At 39.6% G+C, this 23,331-nt stretch overlaps 1 protein-coding gene across 2 annotated transcripts in view; it reads left to right on the forward strand.

The window, feature by feature from the left end:
- cdk14 (cyclin dependent kinase 14) overlaps window positions 1-23,331 on the forward strand; it is a 144,003-nt gene that overhangs the window by 14,051 nt on the left and 106,621 nt on the right. For both annotated transcript variants that reach the window (XM_008290501.1, XM_008290500.1), the window contains exons 5-6: window positions 2,202-2,264; window positions 18,550-18,673. In XM_008290501.1, coding sequence (XP_008288723.1) covers window positions 2,202-2,264; window positions 18,550-18,673 — 187 coding nt within the window. The remainder of the gene's footprint in view (window positions 1-2,201; window positions 2,265-18,549; window positions 18,674-23,331) is intronic.

Below are 23,331 nucleotides of genomic sequence, written 5' to 3' on the forward strand. Positions count from 1 at the left end.
GCAGGGTCCATGCCTGGGCAGGTCAGAGCTGTTTTGGTCAGAACATGAAGTACTGACAGTATATTACACAGCAGTGTTCATAACCAAAATTTGATATGCTCAGTAGCATTGCATTTATGACTTCTAAAATACACAAATAGAATGTCTATGTATAGCCATATTCTATTATACATTGTAGATTTAAACTCCCACGCGTTGACTCTATATAAAGATAAACAACCCCTATGGGACATCACCCACACGTTTTCTGAAGAGCGGTTTTGAAGTCCAGTGGGCTGGCTGTCACCATCTTGGTAGTGCCTGAATCTGCTTAACTCTTGACTGTTGAAGGCACCCACCTGTCACTCAGCTCCCTGTCACACAAAGTGGCCACGCCCCCAATGACCCATAACTTTATTTCTTAATGCAATTTAAACAGCTGAGTTGTATTAATAGTTGATGGGAATGTGACAATTAGCTATAGAAACCAAAGCCATGTTTTGTACCAGGCTGTAAACATGCTTAGTACTGCTGTAAAGTTGTGTTTTAGCATAGGGGGTCTATGGGGATTGACCAGTTGAGGCCAGCCTTTAGTGGCCCTTTAAGGACCTGCAGTTTTTGGCGCTTCTATGTTGGCTTCATCTTTCAGCCCTGCAGGTTCCCCTTAGCTCTCAAGTCCAGTGTATATTGTGTGGTTGGTACACAGTTGCCACCACATTACCTTCACCTTGAGTTGATGATTAGTACAAGATAACTCATGTTGAAGTACTCCTTGGACCTTTGAATATTTGTTACGTACTTCCTATAAGTAGCAACGTGGTGATGAACAGAAGCCCGGAAATTAACATCAATTACTACCCACAAAAACATTTTTATTGTCTGTATCTGTTTTTATCTGTAGTCTGTCATCATGTTGAAAACTAGTCTACAGTTTCTTGTGAGACAAAAAACAACACAGAATTTTGCAAATGAAACCACCCTTTTAAGTTTTCACCTCAGAGTCTTTGACAAAAGTAGTTAACAGAGTAACTACAAGGTTCAGAACAGTCCGGATCTTCTGTTATCCCTTTTCATGTAGCAACTGACAGCAGTTTCTGATGGTCACATTTATATTCAGGTCAATCTTTGATCTTGAAGTGCTGAGCGAGGTCTGATCTCTCAACCAGCTTACTCAGCTTTCCTTCTCTGCTGCATTTAATGAGACTGAAGACAGCACAATGCCCCCTATTGGTAGATATGACACATGTCAAAGGTTCAGCTTCTAAAATGTGAAAAGAGCACAGCATGTTGCGTTTGAATAAAGAATGAGAGAAAAGATCAGTTTGACTTTAGAGCTTAAACAGGGACATCAGTTAACCTTCTGCACAGAATCCTCTCTGAATATACATACCTATCACATGTTGTGCAACACGGTGCTTTGACTATGAGAGATTATTCGCTAATTCATTTATTAATTCAACTTGCTGGCCAGTGGTTTTGTGTTTGATTAAACTGCTAAATTCCCAGCTGTGCAAATGTGCTGGAGTGCGTTTTTAATGTTGATATATCATCTTGTCATCAGTGCTGCGATTGCCCTATGCTGTTTTACATACACAGCCAGAAAAAATCTGTTCATTGTTCTTCTCTCAAAGCTAATGATGAGTGACAGGGAGAGCATGAAACACACAGAGCGAAGGGACAGAAAACTGATGGGGGAAGACAATGACACATTATAGAGAGATAGTGGAGGAAATAAAAAAGCCAAGAGATGGAAACAGAGACAGAACAGGGTTTTGAATAAGATGGACAGGCATGTCCACGTTGAGGCATTGTGTGAATTATTCAGCAGAGAAGGCTCTGCTGGTGTGGGCCGCAGTGGGAGACATCAGTACGATTTCTGAACCACTACCTCCTCCGTCCACAAATCTGCTCACAAAGCACAGGGGTGAAGGGCAGACCAGTGCAACACTGAATGCATGTCATATTAGTCAGGTTTTCTGAGAGTGAGGACATCAGCTCAGATGGTAAACCCTACTATAAAATACACTACATTTCTTCTCCTGACATCAGGGGGAGACGTAGTCTATATCGACAACAGTATACACACCAGTAACAGACAACAACAACGGATTCATTTGCTCACATTTAACACAAATGACACCTAATCACCATGATGTTGGGACATGTTGCATCTTTAAAGTCTTTTTTATTAACATTGTGCTATTTTTCCATCCATTTCGCAGCACACAGACCTGTGCCAGTACATGGACAAACACCCCGGGGGGCTCCATCCAGACAATGTGAAGGTACCGTATTCATATTTATGCTGGTTGTTAAGAAATTTTGTACAATGAACACTTTGTCTTACATGCTGGTCAGGGTTGCTCTGTACATACAAAGATAAAAGATTTTAGTCTCCCATCAACAGATACCTAGAAGTAGGCAGTCATTTAACCTTGAAACAATGAGTAGTGGTTGTCAGTGAGGGGGTCATGGCGTGCTGGTGGCCGGAAAGGTGCATCTGTGAGTTTGCAAACTCAAAAAATGAGCTTTTTATGAGGAAAGAACTGCTATTTGGTTTAACTGCTCATGGCTTATCAACACCAAACCATTATTATGAACACCTGTACACTTGCTTATCCATGCATTATAGTGTTATTCCTATATCAGAACTAGAGTATTCAAAATGGCTTCTGTTACAAATTGATACTGTATACCGAATAATTAGGTCAAATCAAACACAATAGAGCTTCTGGCCACCACAAGTTACCTAAGATTACACGTTATTTTATTGGACAGGTCTAAAGTAGGGCTGCAAGGTGGNTTACCTAAGATTACACGTTATTTTATTGGACAGGTCTAAAGTAGGGCTGCAAGGTGGTGCAGTGGTTAGCACTGTTGCCTCGCAACAGGAACGTTGCCTGTTCGCGTCCTGGTGGGGGCACCGGGATCTTTGCATGTTCTCCCTGTGCAGCGTGGGTTGTGGGTTCTCCCTGGGTTCTCCAGCTTCCTCCCACAGTCCAGTTGAGGTTAATTGGTGATTCTAAATTGTAAAGGTGTGAATGTGAGTGTGCTTGGTTGTCTGTCTCTAAGTGTAGCCCTGTGATAGACTGGTGACCTGTCCAGGGTGTCCCCTGCCTTCACCCTAAGTCGGCTGGGATAGACTCCAGCCCCCCGCGACCCTAGTGAGGATTAAGCGGTGTATAGATAATGGATGGATGGAGGTCTAAAGTATTTCAATAATGGCAGATGGCAGTAAAGTTAACTGGTTAACATAAAGCCAAACAGAACATAGCAAGTGTTAACCCTACTCTCAGTCTACAAGCTACCGTTACGGACCTGCAACAATATTCAACTCCATGAAGGATCCGAATATAATGACTGTGCAATATCTTTGAAGAAAACATGCTGTTGCCCTTTGCATGGTGCAACGTGCATCAGACAAATGCAAGTTGATTAAAACCAACCACTTTTCAATGATTAAAATCCTTCAGTTTCCTTTCTCCTTTCCTTCAGAATATACTGTAATGAAATTGTACTCAATATATATGAACTTAATGTCCTGCCAAAATTGTTTTAAAAGTTATTGAATTATCAAAATATGTTCAACTAAAAAAAAAAAAAAAGAATAATTTAAATTCCTTTAGCCATTTTTATTGAGTAAATATGGTCATCATTTTTTTTTGCAGTTTTTACAGTTTATTTATAACAGTGTGGTTTATTAGACACAAAAAGTGGTGCTCATTCAAAATTCTAATATCATGAACCTTTGTGCAGTTTAGGAGAAATGTTTCAATTTTCAATTCAACACTGATAGCTATCATCCATCATATACATGTATACTCACCATAATATTTTGTGTGTGTGTGTGTGAGGGTGTTAGGATGTTCCATCATGCAGTTAGGTGACAGTTCAGACTTCTTCTGTCAGGTAACAGCGTGTGCCTTTACACTGAGGACTTACACAAGTGTTTTACATATGTATTTCTCCTGCTGACGGCAGCCGTGCACATGAATAATTTCGGATTATTCTAAGAGAGCACAGCGAGGTGTTCCTTGGCTCCTGCTGACTTTGTTACCTATTGGTAAGAGTCTTGAGCTGTGATTTCTAATCTGTTGATAAGCCTAGTGTGGCTTTGTTCCTGTGCAGTCATGTAATAGAGGCTGCACTGAACTATTTAGCATAAATACAATGATTGTAATAAGTCATCAGAAATATATTGGTATTTTCTTTTTTTTTTTTTTTGGTATGGTGTAGTGTTGGGTGAATGCAACCTAAAATACTGGTGCTTTAATTATCTCAGTCATTTCTCAGTGTTTAAATTTTTTCATTTCACCTTCATTTCCTGCCTGACTGCCAGCAGAATCAACCTGAAATGCAGTTCACAATAGTCAGTGCTATAAATTACTGTAGCCTGATTTCAGCTAAAGCTGCTTTCTACAGGTCTTGTTTCAACCCCTGTTTTCAGACCGAAGCATATTTTGCAAATAAAGCCTCGAAAAGTAAGGATTAATGTGAAAAGCCTGGCTTAAATGAGCCTAACCAACTGAAGCTGTTATTTAATTCAGCTAATTCAAGCCTATACTAAATATAGGCTTAGTCATAATTATGACTGGCTGCCAATTTTACATTTCCTTACTGTCTACAAATGCCATAAACACCAAAGCCAACAATCCATTGATTTACTTCCATATGTTATTCCCGTAGGCTACAGACCTCCACTGTTGTCCAAAGACTATTGTACCATTAACACTGACTGCATTGGGTGACATTTCCTTCATTGCCATGAATACAGTGATTGTTTTGAGCAGACCTCTTTGCTGCTGGTAAGACTCACCAAAACACAAGATTTTTCTTTCTCCTGAAAGTCACTAGTAGAGAGAGATGTCTGAGATGAAGAATATATGACTGAAGTCATGTTGTTAGCTTCTTTCTGTGACAGATGCTGGACTGAGTGTGATGATGAGACCGAAAGCTCACAGATTACCAAACCAGAGCACAGAAACTGCTGCTTGGAGCAATACAGAAACTCACTGCAGTAACTAGACACACATAGTATGCATACTGAGTTTTGCTTTTCATCTCCATTTTGTAGTTGCTGCTAAAAATAAATGCCTGCATAACTTCCTGTTTCTATGGAATAGTATTCGTCTGTATAGTAAAACAGATGTCAGAAAGTAGAGTCAGGCTCAGTTTTTTTTAATCCCATTTTCCCCCAGTGTTACAAACCAAAGTGTAAACATTGCTGTGTAGGCCAAATTGTATAGCAGTGTTAGTTAAACAAGCTGGTGAGAGAAGGAGGAGCAGGTGCAATGATGTGGAAGCTGACAGGAAAATAAGCCCAGTATAATTTGATGGCCACCAAGAGACTTTGTTGAGTGCATGTGTGTGTTTAATGGAGGAAGGTTTTATGAATTAGTACCACTATCTCTTACTCTGATTGACTCATCACTCACAAACTCTTTGAGAACATTATGTTATTACCAGATTTAATTATACAAATCACATCTCAGTTGTCATGATGATTTGTTTTTAGCATTTTTGCTGCTTGCTTCGATATCAGCAACAATAACATTTAATGTTTTCCTTACAGTTGATCCAAACCTCAGTGATTAATGAATATACTATAATTGTAACATCAAGGAGCAGCCCAAGACCAAAATTGGAAACATCCTGTTGCCTCCAGTGTTTTTTCCTAGATATGTTGTATACTTGATGACCATCAATTAACTTAGCATCTGTTCTGTTTGGATGCTAAACTGTCCTATGTATCACATTGTGACCAGGTTATTTTGGTAAGGTACTATTTAATGGCTCCATCACTGTCTAATATTTTCCGGGAAGTTTCCTGGAAAGAGCTACTGTATGCAATTGCGTATTAAATGTAGAGACACATTTGTGAGACGCTGAAGTTTAGTAGTATTTACTTTATTAGCAGTTGTTCATTTCCACAGGGAAGTTGCTTTGAAGAGCGACTCCATATGTAGCCAAAAGAAAAACTTTTTTTCTTATTACTAGAAACTTTATTCTCCAAGTCCACAGTCCTTTTTCCAGTGTTTTTGTGAAGCAAATATGAGAATTAAATGGTTGCATTTCACCAAACCATTGCTTTTTGTTTGAAAAGTTTCTCTTTTTTTGCTACCATTTTGCAGGTAGAGACAGAGAAATCCACTTTACAAGAGTACAGTAGAAGATCTTTTTGCATATGCTGAAAATGCATAGAGACCTCTTAATGTTCCATTATTTGTTGTTTGAACATAGTCTTTGACTATCAAACTCATTAATAATTGTTTTTTTTTGTTTGTTTTTTTTTACTGTTTACCAAGGTTTTTGGCTGATATGTGCTCACTGTATGCTGTTGACATCACTTGACTCTATTGCTCCGTACAATAGTTTTGTAGTTTCTACAGTTTTTACAGTTTCTCTCGAGGAAGCTAAGGGACTGTCCACATTACCATACTTTCAACTGACAAAACTCCTTATAGCGAAATATGGTGCATCAAATATTCCACTCCTATGAATATTTGTTTCCAGGATATAAGTTCTTGTTATTGCATTTATTTGTTCCTATAATGCCCAAGGTGACGCCATTAAAATATTTCAAATTGCCTTTCTTTTCACTGAACATGTACATATCTCCCATTTTCAGGACATGACTGAGTTTATGGAAGTTTTATTTGCGGCCAACAGTGACCCGAACATAAGCACCACAAAGAGAGTTAATGTCTGGTATAAGGATGCTTTATGATTGACTGTGAGGAAGTGCAGTCACTCAGATATCCTCCTATTTGCTAATCAGCAACATAAAAGCTATTAGTGCCTCCACTGGTGCTAGATCGAATTAACATTCAGAGACATGCACTCAGACGCTCACTGCTAATGTAATTAGTGGTCAAGAACCACAGAGTTGTGTGTGTGTGCGTGTGTGTGTGCGCGCGTGTGTGTGTGTGTGTGTCTGTCTGTCTGTCTGTCTGTCTGTCTGTCTGCAGTTTCTACTTGAAGATGTACTCAAGTTTGTGCTTGAACTAGATGATCCAGAGTAAAATGTACTAGAAACTGTCTTAATCCACAGCCCCATTAACTCCTCTCGCTCCATATACTCAACTGCAGTTTGTTAACAGGGCTGCTGTAATTGAACACAAGTGAGTATGACCTCATCGAGACTGCTGCTGAAGTGCTCTTCTTATTAGATTATGCATAGTCAGCTGACGGGTCGTGACTCAATGACATCTCCATAGATCAGTGGGAAACTGACACCCACGACCCATGTCTACAAGCCAAATATCGGCTAGCATTTGCTCTTACAATTACATTACAAGGGAAGTGCCTGATAGCACTTTAATCATCAGTGCCATGTCAATATCAAGGACAGGTGATCACAGCAATCATCTGGCACACAGGGATGGAAAAAGCTCAACATTGGATTACATTGTACAGCTCCTGCATTTTCCTCCGAATTTCCCCCCAAAAAACTATCCTCATAATTTCCCCCAAAAATTGCTTTTATTCAGCCATAATTTACAATTGGTGTTAGGTTTAGCACCTGATAATTTGGTTTAGATGAAAATGTGTTTGACTCAAACATCAATCATTTGATTTTTGTTAGTTTTAGGCAAAAAAAAATAAAAAGAAAGAGAAGACATTTGGGTTGAGATTTTGCGCTTTTCATTTTCATTTTCTCAACATTTTAAGGCTGCAACTGTCCCCATCTTTATGTACAGTTACCATGGTTATGGGTGTTATTCTTGTCAATGACTGGCAAAGTGCACTTGTTCACACACACAGTGTCCATTTCCCTCTGCTCTGTGGTGATAGAACAGATGGACTCCCCTCAGTAAAACTAGTTAATGTTGTCATTTTGAACAGAGCCACTCTCTCTACGTCCGTCTGTCTCACCTAGGACAAGCATTACTGCAGGTACCTGTTCCCGTCACTCAAGAGCAGCAACCTATTCAAAAAACTTATGTTTTTAAAAAAAGATCCGTACAAGATGACTTGCAGTCTCCAGAAGCTTAGTTGAGGGATGATAACTCATGATAATCTAAAGCTGCCATAATCTCACAAGAGTTTCTAAAAACAAATAAAGAAGTAAAAACTGTGACCTGGCCAAGTATGTCTCCGGACTTGAATCCAATTGAGTAAATTTGAGGAATTTTAAAGAGAACGGTAGACAGCCATCCAGCAGGGATCAACTGAACATCTCTTCAGAAATGTGGTATCCTCCAAGCCAATGAGGATTAAATCTGTCATCAAAAATAAAGGTCGACATATGAAGTTTGGAAAAAATAAAATAGTTGAGTCTCAGTAATCTTGGCTGTACTGACTTTTGTTGCATTGTGTTCCTACTGTGGGGTGTACATGGAAGAATGAATGAATGCCAACTGTTAGTTTTTAATTTGGCAGTTCAACTTAGAAGTAATGCAGTTATAAGGTGATACATTTAATCATGTCCCTTCAAGTGATGTTGCGTTTGCTTATTTTACATACTATACTCTGACCAAATAGCTACTTGCTGTTGCTGTGAAAACATAGCTGTTCATTATATAAATTGGGGGAAAAAGTCTGCCAATTGTTCATCTGAAACATGACAACTTGTATGTCTGCCTAAGACGGGCTTGTCTGAGGTTAGAGCTGCCATTACCAATTTGTTGGCGGTTTACTCGGAAATTCCTGACTTTACAAGCTGACAGAAAGCAACTTTGGTTCTGTTATTGTTCTTTCACACATGTGGGAAGAATCACTTAAAACTGCAGTAAAACATTAACATTTTTTCTACAACAAAATTTCTTCTATAGTCTAAAGAAGAATCACTGTCGAAGATGTATTTAGTTTAGCAGCTGAGTTAGTTTGAGTGTTTTAATTAGAATTTTCATTTGTTCCAGTGGAGGTTTCAATAATAAGCGTTAAAGCTTAAAGAAAACTCTTTGCTTGACTGACAGCTCGCTCATCCTATCATCCTGTCAGCCATTTTGACTAATATATTTGTGGCTTCAGCAAGTGCTAAGATCCCCACAAGTATTAAAAAAACCTTCCAATTTTAAAACACATCTACTGAAACCTACAAGTGACAGCGAAGATGTTTTATCCCAGATTGTACAGTCTGGTTCAGTGGTTTATCAGAAGACCTATATTTACCCACAGGGGCCCTGCAGTACGACACAGCTGCTCAGTGAGACACAAGCCAAAGACAATTCTTTGCATATCTGGAACTTTATAGTCCTCTGTGGCCAGTGCCACAGAGCACGTTGATTCTGTCGCTTGAGTCAGCCCATTAACGACAACACTTTACTGATGCTTAGTGGAACAGATAAGGGCTTTTTCCATGCCTACTGGCAGATGGTAGCATCTTTTCACTCCATTTAACACTTCTTCATTTTTTTCTCTCCCTCACTGGTTTTACCACCTTTACTCATTTCAGCAAAACAGCTCTTTGGGGATTTGTCAGTGAATTCCAAGGTGTGTGTTGTGAGTGTCCGCAGTGGCTTCAGTTTGAACTCAGATATTGAGCATTTACATTTCATCAGGCCATTGCGTTGCCAATGTCTCACAATCTGTCAGCAGGTTGGCCAAAAGTGCTCTCAACATCAAAAAATAGAGCTCTTGTGTTTCTGACAAAAAAGGCAAAGGTAGCACGGTGCTGTTAGCTGTGTGGGTTACACTGGTTGACGGATGACGTCCACCAACAGCCAGTATTGCTTTCTTTTAACAATACACCTTTTTAAATGACATTTTCTGCACACACACTCGGGAAAGCACAGGTGCATTAATGATGGCTTAGTTTCATTAAGTGTCCCAGTAAGCCTTTCCAGTGCTCCAGCATGAAAGCAGGGCTTCCCCTAAGTGGAATGAAGCCATCATTAATACACCTGCTGGGACAAATCAGAATGTCTGCTGTGATAAAAGGTCTGTGATTGGAATCCTTCCCGCACCTTAACTAAGGTAGTATTTTTCTCCGTATTCCACTGTTTTGTAACAGACTGAAATATACTTAACTTAACTTTATAGGAATAGGTATAAAAGTATAAACCAGGCAGGTTAGGATTTATATAAAATATAAATGGCTTTACATGAAATATAAAATGTATTTGTCCCCATTAGTCAGTTTGGACCGTGACAGTTTCAGCAGCTTATTTTAATACTCTCTTGACAGTAATCGATGGTCAGTGTTGCACTATGAGCCTGAAGATATAACAAATTAGTTATCCATACATAGCAAGTATAGCGACCTGCCTCATTCATTGTCGAAGTACAGTTGTAAAATGATCTCATCAACACATCATTTCTGCTCAACTGCCACCAATTTGTTTTGGACACACAAATCATTGATTATTATGAAGCCTGAAGTTGTATAGTTAGTTTATTTTGTGGGGTAAGGGATCTAACGCTGCTTCAGACTGAAGCTTATTGGAAACACCTACCAGTCCACATATGAGGTAACATTAGGTACTTTGGCTGCATTGCGCACAGGACAGATATCGTACTCAAACATAAACATTAACTCACTGAAATACGATGATGTCATCCTACAAGGTGCTTGGTAGGGTAACTGCTTGGCCAAATGCATTAAAACTGTGTGTTCAGGAAAAAAGCACTGTTTAGTCTTTAAATAGAAGCCTCAACAGTCACATGCGGGAAGGGTTCATTAGCCAGGTTGGAGCAGCAGGCAAGCCAACTGTGAGTCCAACCCTTCTATAAACCTTCACATCATATTAACTGAGAAATAAGTTTTTAAAATAACCACCAGCACACCTTTTACATGACCTGGCTTTTAGTACTGACACCATAATAACTGAGTTCTTTTGAGAAACGTTTACACTTTTTGAATAGGTGCTAATGGGAGCCATTAGCCATTCATTGGAGCAGCAGATAGCAGCCATTGGTCGTGTGACTTTTCTAAGCTACTTACATGTAGGCATGGTAGTTGCAGCTTGATTGTGTTATACGTTCGGCTTGTAGTTGCATTGTTATTAATATAGATTTATAAAAAGTGATGTCAAAGTTTTGATGCAACCTACAAAAGGGAAAGCTTCTTCTTTTTTTTTTAAGGCCAGATTGTGCCGACTGGCTTCTTTTTACCTTCTGCTAATGTACACAGATTACTAGGTGACTGCTGGTCTTTAAAAAAAAACAAACCTCTTGATTTTGTTGCTCTTCCTTACATTACATTTAGCACCAACAGAAGGCTCCCTTTTGTGATTTTAGATACATTTTCTTATGAACTCTAAAAGCTGTTAAGTTCACGTCCACAAATAATGAACCGTAGTGACACCTGAACTTATATATACTGCCGCCTTCAGTTCAGATTTGCAGTCTGTTCCTTACTTGGGTTTATGAAAATATGTAACTGCAAAATTTTTGCACATTTTCTTTAGTCTCAGCTGGAATTTCTGTGTAGCATTAGCGAGCAAGTGTTATGTTTGCTAGTATTCTATCTCACTAAATCGCAATAGACACACAAAAATAATAGTAGCCGTACCTGCTAAACACCAGCTGATGAGCTTTGTCATTGTGTGTAAATTTAGCATTTGGCTACAATTCTCACAGAATTGCAAGCATAACTATAAACTGTAAATGAGCCGCTGGCTGGAATTGAACCGCGGCCGTTGCGTCGGGGATTAAAGCCCCTACACATGGGTGGCCCGCCCTACCTGCCGAGCTATTCGGGCGCCCAACTGCCAGGCTTGTCTTAAATTATACAGTAATCATTCCCTCCATGTAAATTTCACCAAAAATCAGAAAAAGTCAATCAAATTCTCAAATTCTTTCTTTGTGTGAATGTCATCTTTAACAGTTGACAAAGATACTGACTAACAATGTGTTTTGTTGTTCAGGTTTAAATACTTCTAGGTTTGTCTATTGATTGATCTCTCACTTCTATACTTTGGTCACCAACAAAATATACTATTTGCTAAGTTAAACTAAGAAAAGTTTTTTTCTCTAATGAATAATTGCTGATGATTATCTGCCATTACATTGAAATTTTTAATAAACGTGCAGTGAGTCTATGTCAAGGAGTTCCATAAACTAACAGCAAAAATATCCCTGAAAATGACTAACCCCTCTTGAAGTTGTAACTCACTTTCCTGACTTTTTATTTATCATCCATTTTATACGAAGACATGTCACAGTCTAATATGCAGTGTCATTAGGTTTACAAAGCACATCCCCAGTGATGGACACATTTTTATCAAGTGTATGCTGTTCTTTTTGTGGACTATTTTGTACTGCCACACATGCGGGATAGACTTGCTATGTTGTGTCCCAAATCAGTCAGTCTTCATGTCTGAGTATCTTGATGCTTGTTTACTTAGCCTGTCCTGTATTAACATAATATTAAGGCTCAGTATCTTTCCTTTCCTCCTGCGTTCTTAGCTGCTTTGCTGTGTTTTATCCTTGTGACTATATGAAACTAACAATGAACCCCAGTGTACTGCTGTCACTTTGATACATTGCCTCATGCTTTGCTGCACATTGAATATTAGACAAACGAGCCATACTTCACCACATTCTGCTGATAGATAACAGAGGCTATCCAATCCACACATGTTTTCATAATACTTATCATGATAGAGGGTTCTGCTTGCCTTGGGTATGATGGCAATAACCATTTCATTATTAGAAAAATGGCAGTATGTTTATTGGTATGCTGATGATGGATTGTTTTTCATGCAGAAGAGGTCACTCCTCAGGTGATAGATTATCTTAATGGCTGATTTAACTACGATCACACGGCTTATTTCTCCTCTAGTTGGGAACTAATAATGTGTTGTGATTAAACAGAGTGTCACTGGGACACATAAACTAGAGATCCTGCTGGGCTTTTTCTCTTTAGTGAAAGAACTCGATGAGTGAGCTAAGACATTATGACCACCCTCACCTTATGTGCTCTTGGTTCTTCATGTGCCACCAAAACAGCTCTGACCTGCCAAAGTCTGGACTCTACAAGACCTGTGAAGGTGTCCTGTGGTACCTGGCACCAAGGTGTTAGCAGCAGTTCTTTAAAGTCGTGTAAGCTTAAAGCAGTTAAAGTTCAAACCTGTAAGCCACAGAGTCCTCATCAGACCAATGTCAGTAGTGCCTGACTGACTGGGAGCCCTCCACAGACCTTGTTGTTTTGGTTGTGCTCCAGTCCAGTTATTTACTTCATCTGTGAGTGGTCATTGGTATATTCTTATTAAGGATGTGCATGATTATTTTCACCATAGTGGAATTCCCGTGAGTTTACTTCTTGCTTTTGCAGGAGTGTTTTCTATACTTCAGATAAGCAGGGTTCCTTTTTTCATGAAATAATGCTGGATAAAATGCCAGTGGAGCATTTCCAGTGACTCGATGGCCATTAAATTCTCCCGTTAGAGTACAAACAATGAGGCAAGGCATAGAAAAAAAAAATTAAGAAATGCAAAAATTCTGAAGTACAGGACAATGTGCGTAACTACTTTGGGAGGAAAGCCAAGTCTCCGAGCGCATTGCAGCAGGAAACGCCCAGTCACTGAGACGAAAATTCTGTTGCTATGCAGCAAATGACAGGGTGATGTTTGACACTAATGGGACACTTCATTGATTTTACGGATGGAAACAGTTGTACAATGTTTTCTGTCAGAGGTTTTAGAGGTGCTTTGACCATCTAATGTTGAATCTGAACAGATTTCTTGAACTCTTGATTTCTTAGAAAACAACAAAGACTGTAACAATACTGTGCAGTATTTTTGAATTATCCATTGAGTGCTGTGTTTGTACGTTAGGAAACATTATTATACATTTTATGCTGAAGTGAACATGACTTCACTGTATTTTATTTCACTTTGATCTTACACTGCATACCACTTTTGTACACTGGATCGTACAGGTGACTCTGAAGAACTTGCTGTATGTTCACGTCAAAATGCTGTGAAGCAACACATACAGCGTGTGTGACCTACAAAATCGTGTCTCATTTTAATGGGAGTCTCCGTCTTTAGACTTGCAAATCATCAAAACCAGCTCCAGGGATTGGCTGTTACAAGCTGTTCCAACATTTACCATAATTCATCACTAGATTAGTCATTTTCCTTTTGATTTATCTTAATGAATCTGGTGAGGTGCCTTTTCAATTTACCCAATCTGGTTGAATTTAGACTATTGGCACAGTGACATTGCAATAGAATGTTGACACCAATAGTCCCTAGAGAATGAACCTATTGTCTTTGGAGATCCCCAGGTTTCCATCTATTGTAGTTTCACTGGCAGGTCAAGTGATGACTTAATCATCCATGGATTGCATAAAACAAATGTGGCTCTGAGAGTAATGATGTAAATGGTAATGAAATCTTACATTAACACCTCTCTGCAGCTTCTGTTTTCAACATTACATTCCTTTTGTTAATGCCATATTTAATGCCATACCAACATCCAGTTTACTGGGAGTTAGGCCTAAGTGTACTTAGGCCTATATTAACTTTAAGCATAAATTCCTTTCATTTCATCTTTATCACTTTGAGAATATAGGTCATCCAATACACAATTAATATTTGTGAAATGTCCTTCAGATTAATTTACTAAGAATTAATCATAAAGCTCTTGCAGGGCTGCACCTACCCTTTTTTATTTTTTCATTTATTAATTTGTTTATTTTTTATCAATTGTTCAGGCCATTATGTTTTTAAGTAATCAAGTGATATTCTACAGATGCTCTGCAACGTCAGTCTGTTTCTTCTAGATTCCGTCTTTTCTGCAGGTGATTGTTTTTTTCTTTTTGTTTGCTTCTGTCACTTTGTTGTGTCTTTGTTTTCCTGCTTGCTCCATTGGGTAACTGGTGCAGTCACACCTTCAGTTATCAGCTTCCATGACATACATGTACCCAGGTAGACATCTCTTATTATGGGTAGCAAGCACATGTCTATTATGTCAACACGCCAAATGTTCGCCACTGACCATGCTGAGTCTGTTTGACTTGTAAGAAGAACAGTGACATAAACCTTCTATTCATTTTGCCAGTAATTAACAGGATCTGCGTAATTTAACTAGAATCTTGAAATCAGCATTATTACTGTTGTCAGAACTGTCACTGTCTGAATAGCCTCCCCTAACTGCCCTCAGCACTTCACTCTCTCTTAAATATTAGAATGCAAATGGAACTGAGCTATTTCCAGTCGAAGCCAACGAAAAAGGGAAAAAAAATCCTTTTAAAAAAGGTTCAGTGTTTGAATTGAAGGGCCGATTGAAAAGAATAAAGGAGGTTTTTTTTCTCATTCTTTTTATTACCATGCAGTTGCACTCCTAACAGGGCGAGGGCTTTTCAGAAGTGCGTTTGATATACATGAGTAAACACACATTTCCCATGCTAATTTTCTGCGCTGAGTTTCATCTCCAACCCGATGAGTGCAGGAATAGTAAACTGTTGACCTGGTGACTCCAGATGCCAGACAGGGCCTCTTCCCTGATTGGACTCCACGGTGCTTCAATCAGCTTAATTGGCCAAGACTATAGTATCAGTGAGAGGAGAGAAATGAGAGGGGAACGCTGGAATTGGAATGAAATGGAGAGCCGGCTCTTGCACGCCTCATTATTTGTTGATTGACATGTGTGCAGGGGGTGGAGGGGGGTGGGTGGTGAACTGCCAGATCTCAGACGACAAACAAAACAAGCTTAATGTAGCTCTGACTTTGGGTACTATTTAGGATTTTGTTTATTAATTTTTAAAACTTCATACTGATGGCAGCAGATACATTTTGTGCAGTCAGCATATATTAAAACCAAATTAGTTTTGTAGATGCAGTTTGAGTTTATGGGCACCCAAGGCAGGTGAAGGAGCCGAGTATAATTTCAGCAGTTAAGTAATTGGCTGTTAAAATGTAAATTTAAATGCAATTTAATCTTTATTCATATGACATGTCAGCAAAAGTGCATTCATGCATTTTCATAAGTGTTTTTAAAAGTGAATCTGCTTTGGAGCATTTTTTAATTACTAAAAAAAAAAGGCAATTGTTTTGGATTTGCAGCACTACTTTTGTCAGCACGCATGAGCAAGGGGTGCACTGAAATAGATTATGTCAGCAAAGGCAGGAAAATAAAGTAAAATAACTTCTGAGTCCAGCAACAACACATAACTAAAAATCCAGATGTGCAATGTGACCCTGATCATTGTTAGAATATTTGCCTGTTTGTCTGAAACAGGCATAGCTGCAGACTAAAATGCCTCACTGGTGCCACACTTGCTTAAGGTACATTTCCACCTATGTAGAACCTATTCTAAATTCAAACCATTCTGCACCCTTCCACCCAAAAATGTCTTTTTTAGTACAGAAAAACACTGGAATCTGTGGTTACGCACCTTTTACATAACAGTTATCTTGCACAATACCCATAGCTGGCTCAGGTAATTCCAGCAGACTGAAGTAAATATTTGAAATGCTAAACTGTAATCAATATGGGGTCTGCCATAGATGGCTCAGATGGAATTGCCAGATTTGGTGGTGCCTCTTCTGTTTTGTGGAGTAACATAAAAGTTAGAACGTACTTTACCCTCAAAATGTTCACTTATATGATCACATGTAAGTGTATATATACTGAATAGGGGGGAAAAGAGACTTATATGTGAGAATATGTGCAACATTGTTTAATGTGGTGGCCAATAAAGCAATAATTACACCCACTGCAGTTATACTGCAGGCTGTAACTTGCAGTGCTGGCATTCTAAACTTAACTATGTCCATTGAGAAGGTTTTTCAGTTCTAATTCAAGCATGTAGGACTGCCTCGTGCTCTATGTGGCAACCTGCTGTCTTGTGTTTTGTGGTGTGCAGGATGACTTCAATAAAATGCACGCATGCTGCATCATTGGCATAAGTATGGTTTATTGGTAGCCTGCTTTTTTACTGGAGAACATTTTCTGCTTTCAATCTTATGAAAGGTGTCTCCTCTTCAGCGATGTAAAAAATGCCATGTTGAATTTGACTCACAGCTTGGCTTTCTCTCCTACAAGACTTACCTCTCCTTACACAAAACTCTCTTGGGGAGAGGAGTCATTCTGGGCCAGTGTAAAAGTCCCTACAGAGCTTGTACCACATGCTGTCTTTTTGGAGTTTTACAGTTGCATGCTTAGAGTTTAGAGGTTTTGCAAACTTTGTGTTGCAGCACTGACATTCTGCACAATTTACATACAGCATTTTTTTTGTCTTTATTTTATCTCAGCTGAGGAAACTCAGGACTCTGCAAACTCGTCACGTCTAAATACAGACTGTGTTTTCTAGCAGTCTCACCAGTTACCTGTGCCTCCCCACCTTACTCTGCATCATTTTGTGGCTTATTGACTGCAACTGCAGCACTTTTAGATGAGCTTGGAGCAAAGTGAGACACAACAGGACATTTTGTCACTGCCTATTTCACTGACTTTAGCCTAGTCAGTGCTAGCTGTTGATATCGATGCAACTGTGCAAATGTTGCTGTGATACCATTGCTGAGTAGTTGCCTGTTGCATGAAAAAGTCATTGACTTTATTGCATGTAAGGCCTTTCAATTACACATGCACATTATCGTCAACTATGGATAGTAGGTTTTAGGAAAAGATTTCAGTTTTTCAGCAATAAAGATAGAAGGAGCTATTAATAAAAGTCAACATTACATGACAGTAGCTAGTGGACCTGTAGCATTCAGTACTATCATATGATCCAGTACGATCATTACAACTAACTGTGGAGCTACAACATATAAAAGCCAGCTAACAAAAACGCCAATATTCAACCCAACAGGACAACAGTTTTGCGGTTTTTGGTGCATAGACAGGATGTAGTGACACAAATGATTTAGTGAGAGGTGGATAGAGACTTTCTCGGTCGAAGTTCACTTATTTTCTTACCACACCGCCTTCCTATTCCCTGCTGTCATTAATCCTCTCTTTCTTTATACAGTCAATTTGCCACCCTTTACAGAAATGAAAACGAGGCAGCTGCCCCACCCTGCTCTGTATGTTTGCTGTGGTTTCAGCAACATCGGTCACATCTCTGCACATTTCTGCTGTCACCTCTGTTCTTTTCTTGTCTTTCTGAAATACTGCCATTGTACAAAACAAACCATTCCATACCCCATGCAAAATTGATATGGCATATCATAAGCCATAAATGATACTGAAAATGTCATTTTGAAGAAGGACTGGACAGTTTAATTTACCACTTATTTTCACTTGGACCAGTCAGTGCAGCCGTTCATAGAAGTGGAAGAAATGATGGCTGAGTGGTGGCTCTGTATTGATTTTGCTGTGTGTTATGTTGTGTGTGTTTATGTGGCCGAGGTGGCATTCCATTCCACACAAAAAAAAATTAATAACACACAGGGTTCATGCCTGTTCTCATTTAGACTGGAGGGAAGTCAAAGCACCACTTTAGTGATGAATAGATTTGTGCAACCCTCTCTGCACTCAAACCCTGCTCAGTTCAATGTGCCACAGCAGAGTGATGGAGACTTAGGCAGTGACAAATGGAAGGGTAGTTTTAAAGGTGTGATGGAAAAATGTACTACTTTTTCACTGTGTCTTCACAATATTTGTCCAAAGAGATACGAGGTATGTCCAAATTAATTACCTCATTTCATGTTTTTCTGCTCTTTTGTCGTTTTCCAGCTCTTCCTGTTCCAGTTGCTGAGAGGCCTGTCCTACATCCATCAGAGGTACATCCTTCATCGTGACCTGAAACCACAAAACCTGCTCATCAGCGACACTGGAGAGCTCAAACTTGCTGACTTTGGTGAGTAGGCCCGACATTTAAGATCTTATTTTTGTGCATCTGTTCGATGTAAGACTGCGTATCCAAATGTTGAAGTAATGCTGAATATCCCCACCGTCACTGTGCACCAGTTCTTATGTGTGACATGGGCTTGTAAACTGAGGAACAGAAAGTCTAGTAAGGGTCTGTATATTTAACTATTCAGCACTATTTAACACAAGGACTCTGAACAGGCAGCCCTGTCTTCTTGCAGCTTTTTAAGTATTTTCATGGAAACTGACAGGAGAGTTTCACCATCACCAGCTGTTTCGATGGACCAACTCAGGATATTTACCTTGCAATCGTAGTTGGAATCATGCATTGATTCAGTCAGATCTTGTCAAGGAAAAGTCACTGGAAATTGATCCAACACCAAAATGACAGAGCTGCTGTCTGTTTTTACAGAGGATGAGTTAAACAGGCAGTTTAACCAGTCTGTAAAGATCTCATACATTTCAAGTAGCTTCTTGTACTGTCTATTCTCGACTGTTAGATGCTAAATACTAAAAAAAAGTCACACCCTGTTACCTTTATTCTGATCACCTTTGAATAGCAGGCAAGTTGTAAAAGACAGCAAGCTAGACAGATCACATGAGGTCCAGCATGTAGTCTGCTTTGCTCTTGAACTGAGATCTGTTATTTTGGCCCCAGCATGTTGGTGGCTTTGGATGATCTGTTGATCCATCCATCTGTCCATGACTTTGGCCAAGATCATAATAGCTTGACTACGAGTTCACCAGTTGACCATTTCTGTCCTTGAACCTTCATGGAATTCCAGAATTTTCATTTGTACAGACAGACATATTGGAAATGAAACGTTACTGACTACATTCTATGTTAGTGAGTGTGCGTGCATGTGTGTGTTTCTGCATGTGTGTGTGTTCCTGAAGTGGCACCATATGGCTTGGATCCATGTTCAGTAAACACTGCCTACATGGACTGTCTGGCATCCTGGGGGGCAGACAGACCGACAGTCCAACCTTCTGTGTTCCCCATTCATCCACCCATCCATCCACCCATCCATTCATCCATCCATCCATCCATCCATCCATCCATCCATCCATCCATTTGGTCCATCACCTACCTTTCTCCTATCCAGCCTTTTTCTAACCCCTTCAAACCCTTTTGTCTCTTCTACCCATCCATTTTTCCACCCTCCTGCCCCTCCATCCCTCTGCCCAGACAGATGGGGGAAGGAGGAGGGTGGCAGCTTCATCAATAATGCAAACCTTGTATTAGCGCAAAAACATTACTGCAAGGGAAATGAGAAGAAGAAAAATAATGGACAAAATACCAAATGAGCAAGAATGAAAATCCCTGGCCTATTAGTCTGTCGCTGGAGCTAGAGCTCATCAACAAACATGCACAAAACACAGAATCAGCCTTTGCCTGAGGGATGCCAGATGAGGAAGGTGAAGGCTGTTCAAGTCTATGTGTGTGTGTGTGTGTGTGTGTGTGTGACTTTGTGTGGCCGCCAGGGCTCCCTGTGGTCCCTGGCTTTGGCAGCAGGAATACTAACGGCCGACAGCTGAGGCCTGTGGTGCTGGTTGGGGTAAATGGGAGCCATGGAGGCAGAGTGTCAACAAAGAAGGAACTGAGAGGTACAATAAGAGGTGGCAGAGCACTCAGCGAGGATGAGTTGGTGATTCAGGGGACAAAAAGGAATAGATAAGGATTAGCAGAAATTTTTTTTTTTAAAAGTTGAAAAGTGGGTTAAGATGACAAATGTCAGCTGTGGACTGTATTAGAATAAATACAACTTAGTCCTTTCAATCCTTAATTTTCTTTCTTCCTTTGATGCTCATCTGTAATTTTGCCTCAGCAGTGGCTCATTCATGAGTTTGTCCATCCAACTCTGCAGTTCAGAAAAGATATTGCAACTGCTACTTTCCACACTGACGGCATGGTAGTGGTTACCACTGTCACCTCACAGCACCAAGGCTCTGATTTCAAATCTGCTGGTCAGCTGGGTCCTTTCTGTGTGGAATTTGCATGTTATACTTATCATTGGATTGCCTGTGTGGGTTTTCTCTGCGTTCTCCAGCTTCCTCCACCAAGCCAAACACATTTAGGTGATTTAGACGCGCGTCTAGAGAGAAAGTTGAAAAATCTGAACTTTTGCGATCTGACGCGCGGCGATGGCCAATCAGCGTTGAAATTCTCTGGTGAAGTCAACAACATGATTCATTCATTTTTTGCAACTACACTGTGAATTCTGGTGTGAATTCGCATCTGATGATTTACATGTAAAGTCAATGTGAAGACGCGATTAGACGCGAGTAAACGTCACCAGACGCGAATTCACAGAAATTTAGGTGTCACAATAGTTGTGAACATGCATGTCCATCCTGTGTCAGGACTGGCTTCTTAACTGGCGACCTGACCTCTTACCCAATCAAGCCAGCTAGGACAAACTCCAGCCTCTACAACCCATTCATGGACGGATGGATAGATGGGTAGTTGTCACAATACCATGGGATCTGATTGTCGATATTCCGTATTCCAAGACAATAATTATTCAAGAGTAGCACCACACTCAAAGAAAAGTGAAGCACTGATGCTTAAGGGTCAAATGATCCAACTCTATTGAAAATCTGGCAACACTTGTGAAAGTGTAAAAGCCCTGAAATGCATTTAGCCATGTTCCCACTGTTAGCCCAACCCCCACCCCCACCCTATGCTTTCGGGCATTAATGTTTTGTATTCTTGAATGCATAAATCATATAGTAGAACAGCTGTGGCTTTTTGATACCAGGTGACTAATTTATCTCATCTTCACAATACTTTTAATTAGTGTCAAAACAAAGAGAATGCAGGGCTCAGAGAACCTTTTTGCTCCTTGGGAAGTGCCTGGACATTAGTCTCTAAGGCTAAAAGCTCTGGAAGTTTTAGTGAATTATCTAGATAACTATATACAATACATTTGCAAATGTCACAATGATGAGAAAATGAGCAAAGAAACATTTTGTAAAACATGAATGCTTATTCTTATTCTCATGCCTACAAACGTTTCTTGCCTGTTCAGTGTACCTGCATTATGAGAGGTGCTGATCCAACTGTGAAGATACAGTAATGTGCGTAGGAGAAGAGTAGCTGAACATGATCACCTTATTTACTGTATCTTATTGTTGTTTTCTCCCACGCATATTATCTGCATGTAGTAGTATCTGACTGAGCAGGATACACACAATCAGGGAGCAATGATTTCTCATCAGCCACAGTGGCCAGATCGCCGTATCCCTGCTGCTGACTGGGGAGTTGATCCAGATGCCCCCCTCTGCTCCATCGTGAGTTTGCTCACTTTTTAATGAGCTGCACAAACAACCACCACATAAATGAGGCTTTGAGAAGCCCACATGTTTCACATCAAGGACACAACTAATTGAAGCCAACGAAGCAGTGTGTGGGGAGTGATTTGTATTGTTTGTGTAGAAGCTGTGTGGACCGTTTTCCCTTCTTTTCGGTCAGAGCACACACACATATTGTGCACCTTCAAGTAATTAATCGAATATAAACCTGCTATAGTGTGAACAAAGAACGTCTACTAACCAGTATTACTCACACTAAGTTCAGAAACCTGATAAAAGACAGTTGAAATCAATACTGAACTTATGATCATAATAGAATATCATGAATCAACCCTTAGAGCATCAGAGCTAATTACTGAGTACATCAGTGATTTTGTCTTTTAGTTTATTTACTACAAGGAACTGCTATTACTCATAATTTACATCACAAGTTACCATTTTACAAAACAAACTTTGTTTTAAAAACTGAATGCACTGTTCCTGCATTTTTGGTTTTCAGTCAGTGAACTCTCTGGAATTCTATTTATTTTGGTCAAAGTCATCGAGTTACCTCTAATGGATTACACAATATAATATTAGCAAAATAATAAAGCGCAAACATCAGCAGAAATTGAAAAAAATTCAAGCATTTTGCAAATTGCATTTGAAATCAGCTTCATAAATATGGAATTCATATAATACATAGATGATGGAAACTTTCCAACAAACCCTGGAGTTTACTTTCTTAGAGAATGTACTTTGTACTCATTTTAAACGACACATAACTAATTCAACAGAACACAATCTGTTTATCATATATGCACATTTCAAAAGCAAAATGGGCATCAGAGTTTGAGTATTTATTTTTTTCCACATTTGAACAAATGCTTGACTTTTCAATAAAACATGACATATCTACTAGATGGATATGTACATGCCTGTACCCACAAACAGCAAAACACACACACTTGGGTCTTGATGCTTTAGTGCTGTAAAGTTTTTTATTGACCTTTCTTGAGCCAAGTGCTGGCAACAAACGCACTTCGTCGTCACACATGAAATGGCTTTTGCCTCGAGACAATTTTCGGATGACAAGCCCGTAATTATAGAAATAAATGAAACAACAGATGAGCATTGCTCATACTTCGGAGCCTCAAGAGAGCACAAATGTGTCCACAGTTGGGATGAACCCGCTGAAAGACTTCTTGCATTTGTGCTGAAGCACAGAAGCCCTGCCATATGCTGTCGGTGCCAAGCTGGAGTACAGGCAGCGGTCAGTGGCCAGAACCTTATCTGAGGTTTATTCACACATGAAATAACTGTCCTGACAGATCAATGGGAGTTGGGGTTTGT

Source organism: Stegastes partitus, unplaced genomic scaffold (genome assembly GCF_000690725.1).
Source record: "Stegastes partitus isolate 25-593 unplaced genomic scaffold, Stegastes_partitus-1.0.2 Scaffold677, whole genome shotgun sequence".
In the NCBI taxonomy this organism is placed as follows: Eukaryota; Metazoa; Chordata; class Actinopteri; family Pomacentridae; genus Stegastes; species Stegastes partitus.